This window comes from Cyanistes caeruleus, chromosome 8 (assembly GCF_971803275.1).
Source record: "Cyanistes caeruleus chromosome 8, bCyaCae1.hap1.1, whole genome shotgun sequence".
Classification (NCBI taxonomy): Eukaryota; Metazoa; Chordata; class Aves; order Passeriformes; family Paridae; genus Cyanistes; species Cyanistes caeruleus.
In genome coordinates, this window is record NC_141708.1 from 6,826,492 (window position 1) to 6,842,392 (window position 15,901).

Here is a 15,901-nt window from a genome sequence, read left to right on the forward strand (position 1 = left end):
CATCAGGGGATGGGGAAGGAAGTGGGAGGGAAAAGGGAGCTGAATGATAACAGAAGCTGGAAAACTCTCAGGTCATTCAGGGTGGAGCTGGATTTGAGACTTTATGGTTTAGATGGTGAAAGGGTTTGAGTGGAAGGTGGCTTAAGGGCAGACTTAGCTGTGGGTGAGGACCTGCTGGGGCATTACAGACCCAGTGCAGGGAAGTGTGATTGCTCAGCTTTAGTCCATCTTACCAAGCATTAGTGAGGTCAGATCAAATGTAGGTAAAGCCTATGTCCTGTCAAATAGAGGAAAAATGAACATAACCCATGTGGCATTTTCAGAAGGTTATCGTGAGTTCTTGCGTGTTGCTTTCATCTCAAATTAAGTTCACAGAAAATTGGTGGCATCTTTTGGAGTCCCTTTGCCGCTGAGGCTCAGGAAAATGCATATTGTCCACAGAGTGAATGAAGGGCTGAAACTGGGGATGGTTTTTGATACTCTTAACAATGATGGTAAAATCTTAAAATTACCTGAGAAAGCATTCATAGTGTAGTAAAAATGTAATTCCTCTTGTCAAAGCATAATCATGATGGGAGACAATATAAAAAGACAAATAAATGGAAAAGGTCAAAGTTGTAATGATAAACATGTCTTATTTTTAGAAGTCTATGGAAAGTATTGGGAGATTTTTTAATTTTTTTTTTTTTACTTAGGAAATCCTTGTGCTCTAATTGGTATCAATGCAATGAATTCCAGTTCTTCAGGGGACCAGATATTATGAAAGGGTATCAGGAAACTTGGATTTGTATCAGAGGTTAGCTATGGCTGTATTCATGGAAGAGAAGTGTATTGCAGTCTTCACCAAACCAGCTGGATGCCTACTGGCATTTTAAAACAAAGAGCTCTAATTCCATTGATGGTCATAACAGTGGTGCCTTTGGTTTCAGTAGAAACAGAAGGTTCTTACTTCTGGTATGAAATATGGGTTCTTTTCATTATGCATAAGAATATTTTAAGTGATTTTTTTTTTCTATTTGCTTCTCTCCATCTCTTTTTTATTGTTCTGTAATTGTTTTAAAAGGCCATCTTTGTATTTACAGTAAAGTGCTCTAGGTTGTCACATTACATTTGAAAGCCCTGACATATGTGCTTAATGCAGAGGAAAATCTCAGCAATAGGAAAAGCTGAATAAGGTTTTCTTCATCAGTGCAGCAGTCGCCAGCTAATAGCAATATGGTAAACCCTTCTTTTCTTGTGCAAACATCATTTAGAAGGTTTGCTTGTGTCAAAATTATTTTGATGCTCAAAAGGTTATAATCTTCTGAATGAAAAATAATGGGTTTATTCCATTCTTTTTTTGCCTGTTGGCTTCTCTATACTCATGTTTGAGCAGGACATGAGTATGTATCCTTCTTTATTCCTAAACTTTAAATCCAGATATAGTGCCTGAACTGGAAATAAAGAATTTGGCTAAAATTTTGGTATTACCAGCAACCTGACTGAAAGCAGAGCAGTGTATCTACACATAGCAGCAGTCACCTTTGCCACAAGCTGGATGGCTGGAAATTCCAGATAAATGGCCATGCGATATGTGCAAGTGTTTGATTTGTGAAATGATCAGTGTGTTCGCGTTGAATTCAGTTAACATGGATTTATTGTAGCCACAAAGATCAGCTGCAATAGTGACATTTTTAGTAGGTCTAATGCATCCCAACTTCCCCAGTGCTCCTGGTCCATCAGCCCACAAATAGCTGAGTGCTCGGGTGATTTGGCATTTGGAGCAGGGGATGTGAATTGTACAAATCCAAAAGAGTTATTGCAGCTTTCCTTTTGAGCCAGGGTGGTCCTGCAGCCATTCTCAGCTGGCAGTTTGGGAGAGCCTGGGATAGGCTGTGCTGGGATGCACTGGTGTCTTTATTGTGAAAGCACTTATTAAATTATTGGAACTGGGATTGAAATGGAGAATGGTATTGATCCTGTTGTTGATTCAGAAAATTGTGGGAAGAGTTCCTGTTGGGTTTGTGGCCACTCAGCCAGGATAGAAATATAAATTAACTTGTGTTGATTGGGATATAACATACACACTGGTGTCCAGGCATGTTCTTACAGAGGTGATATCATAGTGATGCTCCTTGGCTTATTCTTTGATTTGTGAATCAGCTGTAGGAGGTCCAGTCACATGGGAGTGAGGTCTGAGAAGGTTTGGAAAGTGCAACGTCTCTGGTGAAGCCTTTGCTTTTGTAACCTTCACTCTAAAATTGCGCAGAATGTGCCTGAAATGGTTTCTGATGGCAGACTTGGGGCTTGAATCCTTATTTCTTCTTTTTTAAAGAAGGAGCCGAACTGGTGACATATGAATCACATTCAGAAATGTCCCCCCTTCCCTGGAGTGACAGCATTTCTGGGCATTATGCTGCAAAGCCCCACACCCTGATTCCCAGGTTCCTGATATACTTGTCCTGATAAATTCTATCTGGAGACAAAGCCCACTTTAGCTTATCCATTGTTTGTGGTACTTGGGTTGCAGAGAACTTTCGGTTAGGCAGAATCCACTGCTCTGGCATTTGCTTCACTGGGGAAATGAGCAAGTTCCATAATATGTGAAGCAGAAAATTTTACTGATGCCTTATGTAGGTGAATTATATACAGATGACATAGTTAATAGAAAAGAGAAGATTTTGTGTGGCTGCTTATTTTTTGTTTGAGTACCACCTTAGTGGCTTGTGACTGGGAGGTCCAGCACTCACCTTCTTTAAGCTGATGGCTCAAAACTGATTTTTCTGGACTGTATTTGTCCATGTCTGGCTTTTTTAGTAGTTCCCCAAAGTTCATTTATCCTGTCCTGAATAGGAATGTGTGGCAGGGGGCCTCAAATACTCAGAACAGACTCATGGCCTTCAAGCTGCCATTAACTGATCTTTCTAATTAAATAATGACCTTGGTCCTGCTCTCCAGATCTATCAGAAAATCAGATTCAGCTGAACACACAATCAGTGAAATATCCACACTGCATCAGCAAAGTTTTTGTAAATGTTCTGGACCGTGTTTAAGTGTCTGCATTCTTTGACACTTAAAGGTTAATCCTTCATTGCATTTTGTCAAAAATCTACAATGTTGCTGGACATCTACTGAAAACCGAAAGAGCTAAACAGATTAGGCATTGCAGGACAATACAGAAAATAAACTCTTGCATCTGTTCAGATGAAAAGCAGGAATAATTTAAATTAAATCTGCTAAACCAGCAATTGGAGCTAATGTGATAATGGACATGATTGCATTATTAATACAATGTCTTCTGATCCCATAATTTCACCAATTCTGTAATTTAGTTTGGGAATCTGCAGATCAATTTTGAATTGCTGAAAAAATCCCCAAAGTCTGAAAATTCTCTGTTTTCCCTTCAGCTTCTGATCCCCTTAAAAATGCACAAGGTGTTCTTTGGCAATTGCTTAGGTTAGGACTGAAGTCAGAAATCCTAATGTGTTCAAATTTAGTCTGTACACATTTATTGAAATTACCCAGGCCATGTTCCAGGTTAATATTAATTATTAGAAGAAAATATAAAAAAAACATTCAAGAAGTTTGCATCATATTTAGAAAAAAAATATTATTTTAAATACTGGTTTGTTTTATTTAGTTTGGATTCTAAATCAGATTCCTCCATTGTATTTGGTGTATAAATTGGCAATAATTTAAGTATTTATTTACTGCCTACTGTTAGCTATGTTTTTGTCATAGCATGTAGTTTGACAGAGATAAAGATCCTTAGTAAACATGGAGATAAAGCTGGAACTTGAGCTATGTAGAACATTACTTATGTTTTTTTGTTGCAGGAGCCATAATAAGTCATTCTGCTTTTAAGAACTGTTCCAAATACCCTGATCCTATCCAGGACAGTCTAGGCATAATTTTTCAGCTTCATGATTGCAAATCAGGTTCCTTGTAACTCTTTTCCTATTCTCTGGTTTGGAACAGATGCTTTTGTTTCTGTCAGATGAACCAATCACAGTGTTTTAGAGATAAGGGATTTTTAAATATCCTGGAATATCCATGCATTTACTGCTCTTCAGAACACAGCTGTAAAAATTGTTACACATGCACATTTTTTTCACCAAGGAAACACTAACTCAACAAAATATGAAAGCTCCCACTTGGACAAATATATTTTAACACCTTGCAGTTCAGATGGGGTAGACAGTACAATGTTACAAATATCCTAATTTCATTTGCTTTTAACAGTTATTTCACCATCTGTTGAGAAGTTTTGACATTAGATCCAGGGTGTAGAATTTTATTTATCTGGGTGTTTGCAGTGCAGGATGTCATGGGTTTGGAAGGGTCTTTTTTGTTAATTAACTTGAATCAGTTCTTGGTAGGACACCACCCAAGTGAGTGGTTCCATTGGATGGATGTGAATATTGCTCTGGGTATTTATTTGCTGCTCTGTGAGATACAAAAATGTGTATCCTGTCACAAAGAATTTTCTGAGTTGCATACTGAGATATAAATAACTTTTCAAGGCTGATAGCTGAAGACAGGTTGGAAAATGCCTCTTAGAAACACCGAATGGTTTTGGGGGCTGGAAAGGTCCTTAAAGATCATCTTGTTTCAACCCCCTGCCATGGGCAGGAACACCTTCCCTACACCAGGTTGCTCCAAGCCCCCTCCAACCTGGCTTTGAGCACTTGCAGGGATGGGCAGCTACAGCTTCTCTGGACAACCTCTGCCAGGCATTTCCACCATCACAGCAAAGAATTTCATCCTGATGTCTGATGGAAATCTACCCTTTTTCATTTTAAAGCCCTTACCCTTTGTGCTGTCATGACATGCCCTTGTAAAATGTCCCTCTGTGACTCTTTTGTAGGCCCCCTTTAGGTACTGGAAGGTGCTGTAAGCTCTCCCTGGAGCCTTCTCTCCCAGCCTGTCTCCACACCAGGGGTGCTCCAGCCCTCTGATCTTCTCTGTGGCCTCCTCTGGACCTGCTCCAGCACATCTCTGAAACATGAGTGCCGAAACAGGTAACCAAAAGAATTAGTGGCAAAGTGAAACACTGAAAATACATGGTTTGGTGTCTGCATTTTGTGCTTCAAATCAACATCCTAAGTGTGTGTAAAGTGCCTGTTTCCAAAGGTGCTGAGTTTGTGTTGCAGTGTCCTGGTCTGCTCAGGAAGTACTGGTTCTGATCCAGCCAGGAATGACAGCAGGGACGCAAGGAATATATTTTATTAGTAATTTTCTTTTTTTTTCCTGTATCAAAATACTGTTCTTAAATTCTGAAATAAATAGCATGTTGCTGGTGCAAAAATTAAGAGGCAAAAATTGCACAAAGGAGTCTGATAGCAGCATCTGTGTGTTCCAAAGATATCTTAATGAACTGAGCAGATTCTGTGCTTGTCGCATTTGGCCTGTGACTTTTTGTACTTCACTGCAAGAGGAGTAATTTAATATATTCCTGGAGAATTTGTGTAGGAAATGCAAATACTGTGCTTCTGCAAATGCTTCTGAAAATCAGGCTGAACATACATGTTAAAACTTCAAGAAATAAATTCAGTTACAAGAGCAATATTAAGATTTGGAGGAAGACTTTTTTTTTCCCTATGGGCAAATTATTTATTACTTGCCCACTGCAGGGTTTTTGAATCTTCTCTGGGAAAAAAACCCACATATTTGATTACAGTTCTTCCTTACATAATTCTAAGGTCTTGGAGAGCAGCTCCAGTGTCACCTTAGAGTGATTCTCTGAATTGTCATGTGTAGGAATTACGTGCTATGACTAAATGTGTGATGCATCCAAGTGGGTGATAAAATTACATTGAAATATATTATTTATTATTTAGTTATTAATGTTCAGAGACCTCTTGCATCTTTCTGCTTTACATCTAATTGTAGCTTGTATTCTGTGTAAGAGAATTCAGTAAGTGTGCAGGGCTTAAATTTTGGAGCAGAGGGGTATGAGCATGGACGGGGTGTGTGGTACCTTTTCTACATTCTATTTTGATAAACTATTGCATTTTTTGTAAGAGTACAGATTATATAAATTCATCTAAGTCAGCAGTGCTTAATTGTTTTAAGCCATTTCCTTTTCTGTCATCAACAATGTAAATGAAAGAAAAAGAAAAATAATGCATTACAGCATTTGTCACTCACTTGGTCTGTGCCTTTAAGTGAAGTTTTAGAATTTTATGCCGGGTAGAAATATTTCTTTGATGACTTGTTAATAATGCTTTCCTTTTTCCCAGCTGGATTCTGTCCTGCAGTAGTATTAACAGCTGCAAGATGTTCCAGTGCAGAGCGTAGTGAAGGATAAAAACAGAGACAGTATTGGGAAAGTTTCAGAATAAAGGCTCAGGATGGACCAATTGTAACTTTCCCTGTTTTCTCCAATTGCTCCCAACTCCTCTTTTTCTTGTAAATGGGTCTGTCTTTTTGGTTCTCACATCTTGTGTTTAGTTTCTGCATTCATACATTTAAATCCTAGGCAGTATGTAGTGCTCCTCGTACCATCTCTGATTTTTGAATATATTTAGGAAGACTTTTAAGATTGTACATGGCAATGTAATAGAAGAATGGTAATAGTCATGAAGGTCAGACAAACATTTTAAAACCAAAACAGCAGTTGTGTCTTAGCATGTTTTAAAGGCAAAACATATGTTTTAGATAGCAGCTGTGGAATTTGCTTTGCGTTTAGCAGATTCTTTACAACTGGAAAACAGTTTAGCAGTATGCAAAGTAACTGTTGTATCTACTTATTCTGCTTGCTGAGACTGATGGGTGTTTGTTTCCTTTTAGATGCAGTTTCCACATCTGCTTACTCATCACCAGCCAAAAGTTTGGGAGACCCTGGAATAACTCCACTGTCTCCATCACACATTGTGGTAAGAAATTCATTCTTAACACTGCATGCTTACATTACCTTCTCCTGCATGTTTGGTGGGGCATAATTTCTTTAGAGTTGTCATTCCCTGTATACTGATTCCCTTTATGCTATCCATAGTATTAAGTGAGATTTTGGTCACACTGGAGTTGTTGACAGAGCTCTGATTCCTTTCATTTCGCTCCCATTTTTGCTGGTTTTCATTTGCTAAACTCGTAGACTACATATTTTTATATCAAACCACAGGGGCTTCTTGATCCTTAGGGTTCCCAAGGTCTGCCCTGTCTTTACAACTGATTTGTTTAGGCAGTCCCTGAAAAGTCTTCTTCCTTTCAGAAAAAAAGAATATTTAGGGTACTCAACAGTAAAACCCAGATTCTCAGAGAAAAGAATCTGCTCCAAGAGAGAGAGGTAGAAGCTCAAAATAGAGCTAATTTGTTTTATTTCTTAAGGAAAATAAATTCTGTAAGCTTTTAGAGCTAAGAGCATGTCCCATAGGTAGTGTGTTTTAATCTCTTGTACATCATGCTGATTTTGTTGGTAAACTCCTATTAAAACTAACTTCCACCTGTTCTTAAGATCACCTGTATGATTTGTAGCACAGTACATGCAGTGTATTTCATGTTATTGCAAGGGATTGTGTTCAGAACACGTTTTTATCCTTGTCAGCCTCCTGCTTTAGCTTTCTGATGCGCATTCAGAATTGTGCAAAAACCTGTCTTCAGGATTTCCAGTGCTATCTCTCATAGTTTTTTGCTCTTATTCCCTTTTTTCTTTACTCTTGAAATTCCTCTTTTACTTCTGTCGTACTGATGAATTATGTCATATTTCACTTAGATTTGCTCCTTAAACTCTTTGAGGAAGACATTGTCCAAGTTGAAAAACTTTATTAGGAGAATCCAAACAAGTCTTTCATGGTTGGAGGCCAAAACTTACTGCTCTTGTTTCTCCATTTCAAGTAGCAGGTATATGGAGTGATCTTGGAAAATGTAGGGATGATACAATAGAAATGTGCAGGAGGTGGGAGGTGTGGAATTAACAGAGATCTGTGAGGAGTGTGGTGGAACACTGTCCACAGAGTGAGACCATGTTGGCAGCTCCTTTGTGAAGGATAGCAACAATTGCTTTAAACTGTTTCTGGGAGTGCAGGCTGAGCAGCCCTGGTGGATTTAGGGCAGCAAGTCTGGTGAAGGGTCTGGAGCATATTGCCCTTGACTGTGCTTTTCAGGGATTGCAGGATTACAGGTAAAGGCAGGGAGAAGGATTCAAATTCATCATAAGCAGCTGAACAACTTCCCTCATTCTAGCACAGGCAGGAGGAGTGCAGTATGTAGTGCTGGATAAATAGGTGTCATATAAATTCTTCTTTATAACATGGGATATCAACCTTATTGGTGTATTTTAGGTGGGTTTGTCTCCATTATTTTTGAATAGTAATAGAAATATGAACATTTCATGTTCATACTTTCAATATAGTTAACTCCTAAAACCACCAATTCACATTGATGGACATATTCTTCAGTTGATCAGTTCAAGAAAAAAAACCAATACAAACCAGCTCCAAACCCTTAAGTTTTAATAATACAGGATAAGAAGTATTCCAAAAATGACTATGAAGGAAGCTTTGATTAGAAAATGATATATGAAAGTCTCTAGCATATATGTTGAGTCATGTATTGAATTTCCAGTTCCATTGGAATGTGCAGCTTTCTGGTGTCAGCTCTGGTCACAAAGGCAAATTTAGAGAAGTCCTCATTTTCACTGAGGAGATAGGCAGGTGTTGCAGAGCAGGACTTCTGACAGAGGTTACAATGATTCTGGTCAGTGACTCGGTGTCTATTTTGCTTCTGCTGTTTAACAGAAGGACTCTGATGCAGACGATGCTGTAGAACAGTTATTTCTTGTTGTTGTGGCTATTGATTTTGGCACAACATCCAGTGGCTACGCCTACAGCTTCACCAAGGAGCCAGAATGTATTCATGTAATGAGGTAAGGGCTGCAATGCAGCATTTAGTTTGTGACTGTGATAACATGGGTTGCCTGCAGTAGCCTTAGATATTTTCTACAGGAGCCAGAAGTGTCTGGAATTGCCTGGCATTATCACAGTGTGCAGATTCCTCATGGTTACGACTTTTTGTTACATCTGACTATATTCTGATTTGCTTTAGTAGTCAATGGGAGCACATCCCCTCTCTTACTTTGCTGAGTTTAGATGATAACAGAGTAAAAGGAGGAATCTGAGTATTCAGAATTGTTCAGGGAGCAGAGTTAATAATTAAATCAGTATGCCCTTATCTCAGAGACTGATTTTCTAAGGGTCATGGTATCCCCTGGAATCACACTGTGTATAGTTGGGTGTACAGCACCTGCTTACTTGCACTGGGAGTTTGTTTGCCTGATTTAATTTTTTGTAGCATTAAATCTGAATCAAATCTATGATAATGATCCATTGATATTGGGAAATAAGCAGTCAAAAGGCATGAATGTGAAAATGAAGGTTTGATGTGAAATCTGTCTGTATATATGTATGTAAAGGACTGGCTTTAGGTGCTGTAATGTAGGGAGTTTCTTTTTATTTTTTTTGATTTCTTGATTAAATCAGCACAATATAAGTCTATGCAATCACAAATGCAAAAACTGTTAGGGCAGCTAGCTGAAAGGTTTTCCCTGCAAACCATTGTTAAAATATTTTATATAATTTTTTAAAAAAATATTTATAACTTAAAACATATACAATTCTTATTAAAATTTATTTTAAATGACTATATTGCAACAAGAGAAAGATATAGATAATTTTAAACATAAAATATGTATGAAAAGCTCAGCCACAAAGGTTCTTCTAAACAATCCTGCTGTTACAGAAGTAGATACTGTGCTGTAATGCTGAGAACAAAAGGTCAAAAAGCCTAATTTGCTGCAGTCCAGTGTGATATACTGCATTTTTCTAAGCAAAGATGGAAGCTGAATGCAGCTCCCTAAATCTCAGCAGACACTATTGATTGTGCAGTCAGTCTGCATAGTTGGTTTGTGCATGGCTGCAAAGTACTTCAAAGATGTACTGCAGCTGAGGGATTTGAAATACTGTCTAAAGGGAGGTAAATTTAGGAATGGTGTTCTGCCATCCAGTTGCACAGATATCATCTACCATTTGCAGGATGGACAAGTAATGCTTTGCAGGTATTTTCTGCATTTCAGCCATCTCTTGTTCTCTGAGCAGCACAGGAAGGTGAATCAGGCTGGAAATCAAAGGACACGCCTTGTGTTGCTGTCCCAGACAGCTCTAGGGTGGGCGAGTTGGAACCCTTGTTTATCCATTCCTAGTCTCTTTTGGCAGCAAGTAATTAAAGTTCTTAAAGAAGTTGGATGGAAAAAGGGAAAACATCATCTGAGCAAGCCTAAATTGTGTTTAGAACAACTCCATGTTGTTCCTATAAACTCTGCAGATATTTTAGATGTGTGAAATCACTGCTGTTTCTGTGGAAGTCCTTGAAGTGCCTTGGGCTTGAGTTTTACCTTAGAACCTGCTTTTACTGTCGGATTCACATTGCAGATCAGATTCTCCTCACCAGGATTCCTGCTGTCACTCACTGGGACACTGAAATGCAGGTGCTGAGAGTATATTCCAAATCTTAATTGACATTTTGCTACTTGTGGCTCAAAACACAACATTTTCTTCCTTATACAATAATGACAGCATGTGATTTCAGACTTCTGTAGCTATGATATGGGATATTGATGTTGAAAGAAATTAAATAAATTACTTCATGTGTTTCCATCTAGAGGGGGGGGGAACTTTATTTTTTTGGGGAGGTGGTGTTGCCTGCATATTTCCAGCAGGTATTTCAAGCAGTGCAAAATATTTTAATACCAAGAATGATTAAATTTTTTTTTTAAAATAGATTTTTCTGTCTGGGAAGGATTTCGGCATGATATAGTTAAAACAGACTTATCAAATGATATATGTAGTATTTTTATATATATTTATACTCATGAAATAACGAAATTCAGTTAAAAGACTGCTGTGTTTATTAAGAAAAGTCTTCAGTAGTTCAGAAGGTACTCAGGGGCTCAAACTCTGTATATAATGAGGCTTACATATAGGATAACTTACAAATAATTCAGCAGAGTAAATGTAACTTCCCTCTGGCACTTGAGAATGTTGACATTAAAATGAAGCATAGCAGTGATGCATGGTCCTCTCTGCTTCTTAACATTTTTTCCACCTTCCCTCCTTAGTGTTGATCCTTTCCAGATACTTAGATTTCTGATTGCCTTTTAATAAAGCTTTATTTCTCTAAAAGGGTAAGATGGGTTTATTTAGGAGGTCCTACTTTGGAGAAGAGAAAACACACAGGGTTTCAGCACCAGGTTTGAGTGTAGTGCCAGCAGTGCCATGATACTTTTTAAGAGGCAAATAAAGTCATGTTTTTGACTGTGTGTGTTTATTTGCTGTGATGCCCAGTGCTTAAAAAAAAAAAAAAGCTTTCATAAGCACTGACTGAACAAAGTTCTTTAAGCATATATTTATCTTTAAATGTATGAGTGGCCTCACTCATCTCAGCGTGTTTGGAGCTGGGTGTGGGTTTGTAAATGTTCAGTGAATGACTTCACTTTGATTGCAAAACACTGGTTACTGTTTTATCAGTTTTAGGTAGTACTGGCAGCTCCTGAGGGTTGCCCCCAGCTTCTGTTACAGGTAGCTGTGGTTCAGATTCTTTTGGCAGAGTGAATGTGTTCAGTGAGTGCTGTTTGCAGTCTAATTTGAGACTGCAGGAAAAGCATCAGAACTGCCTGGCCACGAGCTCAGCCCTTCAGTGAGCAGGGCAGTGCCAAAGCCACACGGAAAATTTGCTGCTGTAGTAGTTAATAGCATCTCATTTGGAGGGAGTACATGAAATATTACACTTCTCTGAAAAAATCCTCTTGATTTATATGCACTTACATGAAGTTACAGATGTTTTGGTTACTGGCTAGATAACATCCAGCTGAATGGGAGTATTTCACAAATGGAGAAGAATAAATGAAAAAATGCTTGTGGCTATGAAACAAATTGCAATCTGTCTTTGGAAGGAGGGAGAATGTGATCTCTTTTCAGTGCAACTTCAGGTTTTTCCCCCATCCCTGTTTGACTGTAATTATTGGGAGACACACACTTGCCTTTTTTCTGCTTACACACTGCTGTGGCATTCAGCTGCATTTTGATGACCCCAGTGTTTCATTTCCTTGTCTGTGGTGCTGCAGCTCTGGATCAAATTCTCATCACTCTGCACAAGTCACTCCTTGGTCTGACTTAGCCAGATTGAAGTGTAAGGGCATTTCTCTAACCTTCATATAACCTCGTGCTTCTTTCCTCACTGACTCTTGTATCTCTATTTTCACTTCTAGTATACAGTTAGGTGCTCTGTGGCTATAAACAAGTCAATGTTGTTTATATTTCTGTTCAGATGCTCCACTTTAGCCTAGGAACTTGTATGTCTGCATTTGAAAGAAATCTACCTTGGATCTGTTTGAATAGTTTCTTTAACTGTGATTCTGCGCTGCAGAAATATTCCCCAAGCATTCAGAGCAATTCTGGCTTGTACAGGTATATGCTTTTGATAGGCATTTCCTTTTTCTTTTCCCTAATTATTGCCATTATTTTGCCTGTATTGGTACCATGAAAGGAAACTGCAAATAAAAGTTTCCTTTAGCCCTAGTCCTACTGACTGAAATCCACCCCTAACTGGAGTGAGGCAAGGGCTGCACCTGGCAAGAGTGCTACAGCCAAAAGTTACCATTCCCATGCTTTTGCATCTGCTTCTCTCTAGAAAGACATCACAAAGGAGTATTTTTAAATCTCTGATTGCAAATGGTAGAGTTATGCTTCCCTTCTCTTTCCTTATGTCCTGTGTGTGACTGAACAGTAATACAAGCTGAGGGCTTTAGAATGTGCTGAGCAATTACTGTGTCCACTTTCCATCAGAAACTCATCAGGAAGCGAACATCCAATTCTCCAGGTGGCTTTGAAAATTTCATCCCGCAGCACTGAACATAAATTTGTCATGATTTAAACTGCACCTTAAGCGTGCTTGTTCCGGAAAGAGAAAATGTGCCTGGCCATAATGAAAAACAAAGCAGCATTGTTATTAGCCACAGCCTATTTATGGCATTTCCCACCAGTGACTCAGAATGAATCATTAATGATTCCAAGCAAACACGGTATCAGTCTGTCTCCTCTCTGCTTGCAGCGGGTGTGTGGGATTTAACAATCTGGTGGAATAGCAGTGTTTTCTGTTCATGAGCTGTGAGATCCCAGCTTCTTCACATTGGAACCATATGTTTGCTGTAACACCTACTCAAAGATTTTGGAGTTGATCAAGTGCATTTCTAGCAGCAGGTTAGAAGAAATGACCTGGAGCAGAGCCCTTGCCAGCTGATCATAGCTCAGGGGCTGAGCAGCAGGGCCAGGCAGACTTAGGAAAGTTTTTTCAAGTGGATGAATGTGGAAATCATTCCACTCCTCATCATGCTGTTTCTGCTTTCAGAGCAATGGAATTGTCCTCTGTACTGAAGGAAGCTCAGATAAGTTATTTGCTGCTGCTTTTGCGAAAAAAGGTTTTTCTCTGTGTGATCCAGTGGAATGGTCTGAAGGGGTCCCAGCACTACACAAGATGCCATTCCTTGTTGCTTTGCCAAGTACCAAACCCTTAGATTGCAGTTTTCCGTGTCAGTTTTCTGCCTTGGTCTGGATGTCAATTAATTTTCAAGGGATTCAATTGTTCCTGAGAGTTAAATGGAAATTATTTTTTCTGCATACTCTTCCTGTGTCACATAAACAGCTACCACAGAGCAAGGCAGATTTTTTTATGCTTCAGAACGAGGGCTTTGGCAGGAGTACGTTCTGAAAGTGCGTTTTGCTATCTTTAGAAAAAGCAATAGACGTGTAGTTTAATAATGAATGCAGTTGCCTGTGTGATCTTAACTTGGCTCCTGTTTGAGCTGTGTTATGATTATGTCTGAGAGCATAAACAGATTTTCTACTGATGCCTTTTTAAGAAAATGTTTTCTGGTAAATGTTTGTTTCTCGTACAGAAAGTACTTGTATATGGTGGGGGGAGGAACAGTAATGTGAATTTCTTCCATTCTGCCTTTTGGTTTTTTTTTTGTGATGGAGAATTGAGGAGACAGAAATGCTCACAGCTGTTTCTACAACTTTCTACTGTCTGACCTTTTTGTCCTGCCATGCCCCCCTTCAGTTCCTGTTGCTGGGTGTTCCCATATTCGGTGTTCTTATTTATTTCCTTATTTATTTCCTTATCCGTTCTGTGAAAGCAGCTTTGGGTTACTTTCCCTGTAATACTTTAATGGGTATCCCTGAAAGATACCTTCACAGTCTTGATGAGATAGGATAGTTTCATTCAGCAGTAGTGACAGAAATATTTTGATGCCTTTAAGATCCTTTGGAGGTCAGGGAAGTCTGCTTCATTTTTGACAGTTTAAAACTTGTACAGCATTTTGGGAATTTGAAACTTAAAATCCATCAACTTCACATGAGTAGAAAGTGCAGTGCAGAGAGCTGAGCATCTGCAGGCATGGGTGCCTGAGTTTCAGGTGTCTAGGAAATGAAGCACATGATCAAATGTTGGTTGAACTGGCTTGTCTTGCTTCACAGAATATTCTGGGGCAGAAATGGAGTGTAATCAACCTTCCCATGGTGATTTTAGATGACTTAAGCAGGTTCATAATTCAAAATGGGAAAAAGATCCCTTAGAAGTAACCATTCATGAAGTCTGAATCACAATTGGAAAGGCCATATTTGGGTTTTTATTAGTAGTGTTCTTGGATAATTACTGATTTAATTTCTTTTCTCTACAATATTTATTACATGCGTTGGCTTAGGTAGAAATTTTAAGTACAAAACTGTTTCCTTAATTGTGTATGGCTTACTTTAGGGAACCTGTGTTCTTATCTGAGTGTGATATATCCTTAAGAACTATACACTAACCACAAAAATGTGATGAATTACCTGAAATGAAAATTGCACTCCTTTTTCTTAGGTGGGAATAAAACCACTTGATTTTGCTATTATAAGGTTTGAAATTACTGTCTTTGGAGGGAAAAACAATCTGTGCAATTTGCCACCAGAGTGTTTTTTCTCATGATACACTTGTTTATTCCTGCTGCTCTAACCTTGAGCATCACTTACTGGAGCTGTTTCACTTTTTGGCCAGACGATGGGAAGGTGGAGATCCGGGTGTTTCCAATCAGAAGACCCCAACCACTATTCTCCTAACACCAGAGAGAAAGTTCCATAGCTTTGGCTATGCAGCAAGAGACTTCTACCATGACTTGGATCCCACTGAATCAAAGCACTGGTTGTATTTTGAAAAGTTTAAGATGAAGCTGCATACCACTGGTGTAAGTAATATCCAATCTGTGTTTGCTACTCAAGTTGTTTTTCTCTGAACACTACTAAATTTCTGTCAACTAGAAGTGAAGTGAACAATCTCTACCTTTAGAGAATACAATGAGTAAATTAAACTCTTCAGTTAGCATTATGATTCATATATTGTTTTTCACTGCATTTGGCAACTGTATCTTGCCAGCCTTCCTTGTAGATCTTAAAAGTTCAGGATCTTTGCTTAGAGCTTGGTGTCCTGTCTGGGGAGTCTGCATGGGGTTGGTTTGTTCAATAACTGTGGTCAGCAGAAATGGGATACAAGAGCCAGGCTGAGCTCTAGAGCAGCCGAGCAAATTCACCCAGAATTGGTTCTCAGAGCTGCAAGGGCTAGTCAGGCTGTTAATTTGACATGATTCCTACTGATTGTGTTTTTGTCTTTAATCCATTCTAGAGCTTTGGGAATCAGCCAGTACTTTCTGTTTTGAGGTGTTTTCTGGTTTCATCTGTTGGTGGGAAACAAAAAATCTGTACTTTTAACTCTTAACTTGGATTCACTATCTTGCATGTTAAACTTTATTGCAGTTATTTACAGATGCATCTGCTGCAATTGTTTAATATTTAGTCCATATTTCTTTCTCTGCCTGCAGTTCTCTGTAGGCATGGTA

The 15,901-nt window shown here is 38.8% G+C and overlaps 1 protein-coding gene across 7 annotated transcripts in view; it reads left to right on the top strand.

Annotated features, from left to right (window-relative positions):
- Nucleotides 1-15,901, top strand: part of HSPA12A (heat shock protein family A (Hsp70) member 12A) — a 94,877-nt gene that overhangs the window by 49,182 nt on the left and 29,794 nt on the right. For all 7 annotated transcript variants that reach the window (XM_086900661.1, XM_086900660.1, XM_086900659.1 and 4 more), the window contains 4 exons: nt 4,847-5,000; nt 6,772-6,857; nt 8,718-8,845; nt 15,067-15,253. In XM_086900661.1, the coding sequence (XP_086756787.1) occupies nt 4,985-5,000; nt 6,772-6,857; nt 8,718-8,845; nt 15,067-15,253 (417 nt within the window). In that variant the 5' untranslated portion in view covers nt 4,847-4,984. The remainder of the gene's footprint in view (nt 1-4,846; nt 5,001-6,771; nt 6,858-8,717; nt 8,846-15,066; nt 15,254-15,901) is intronic.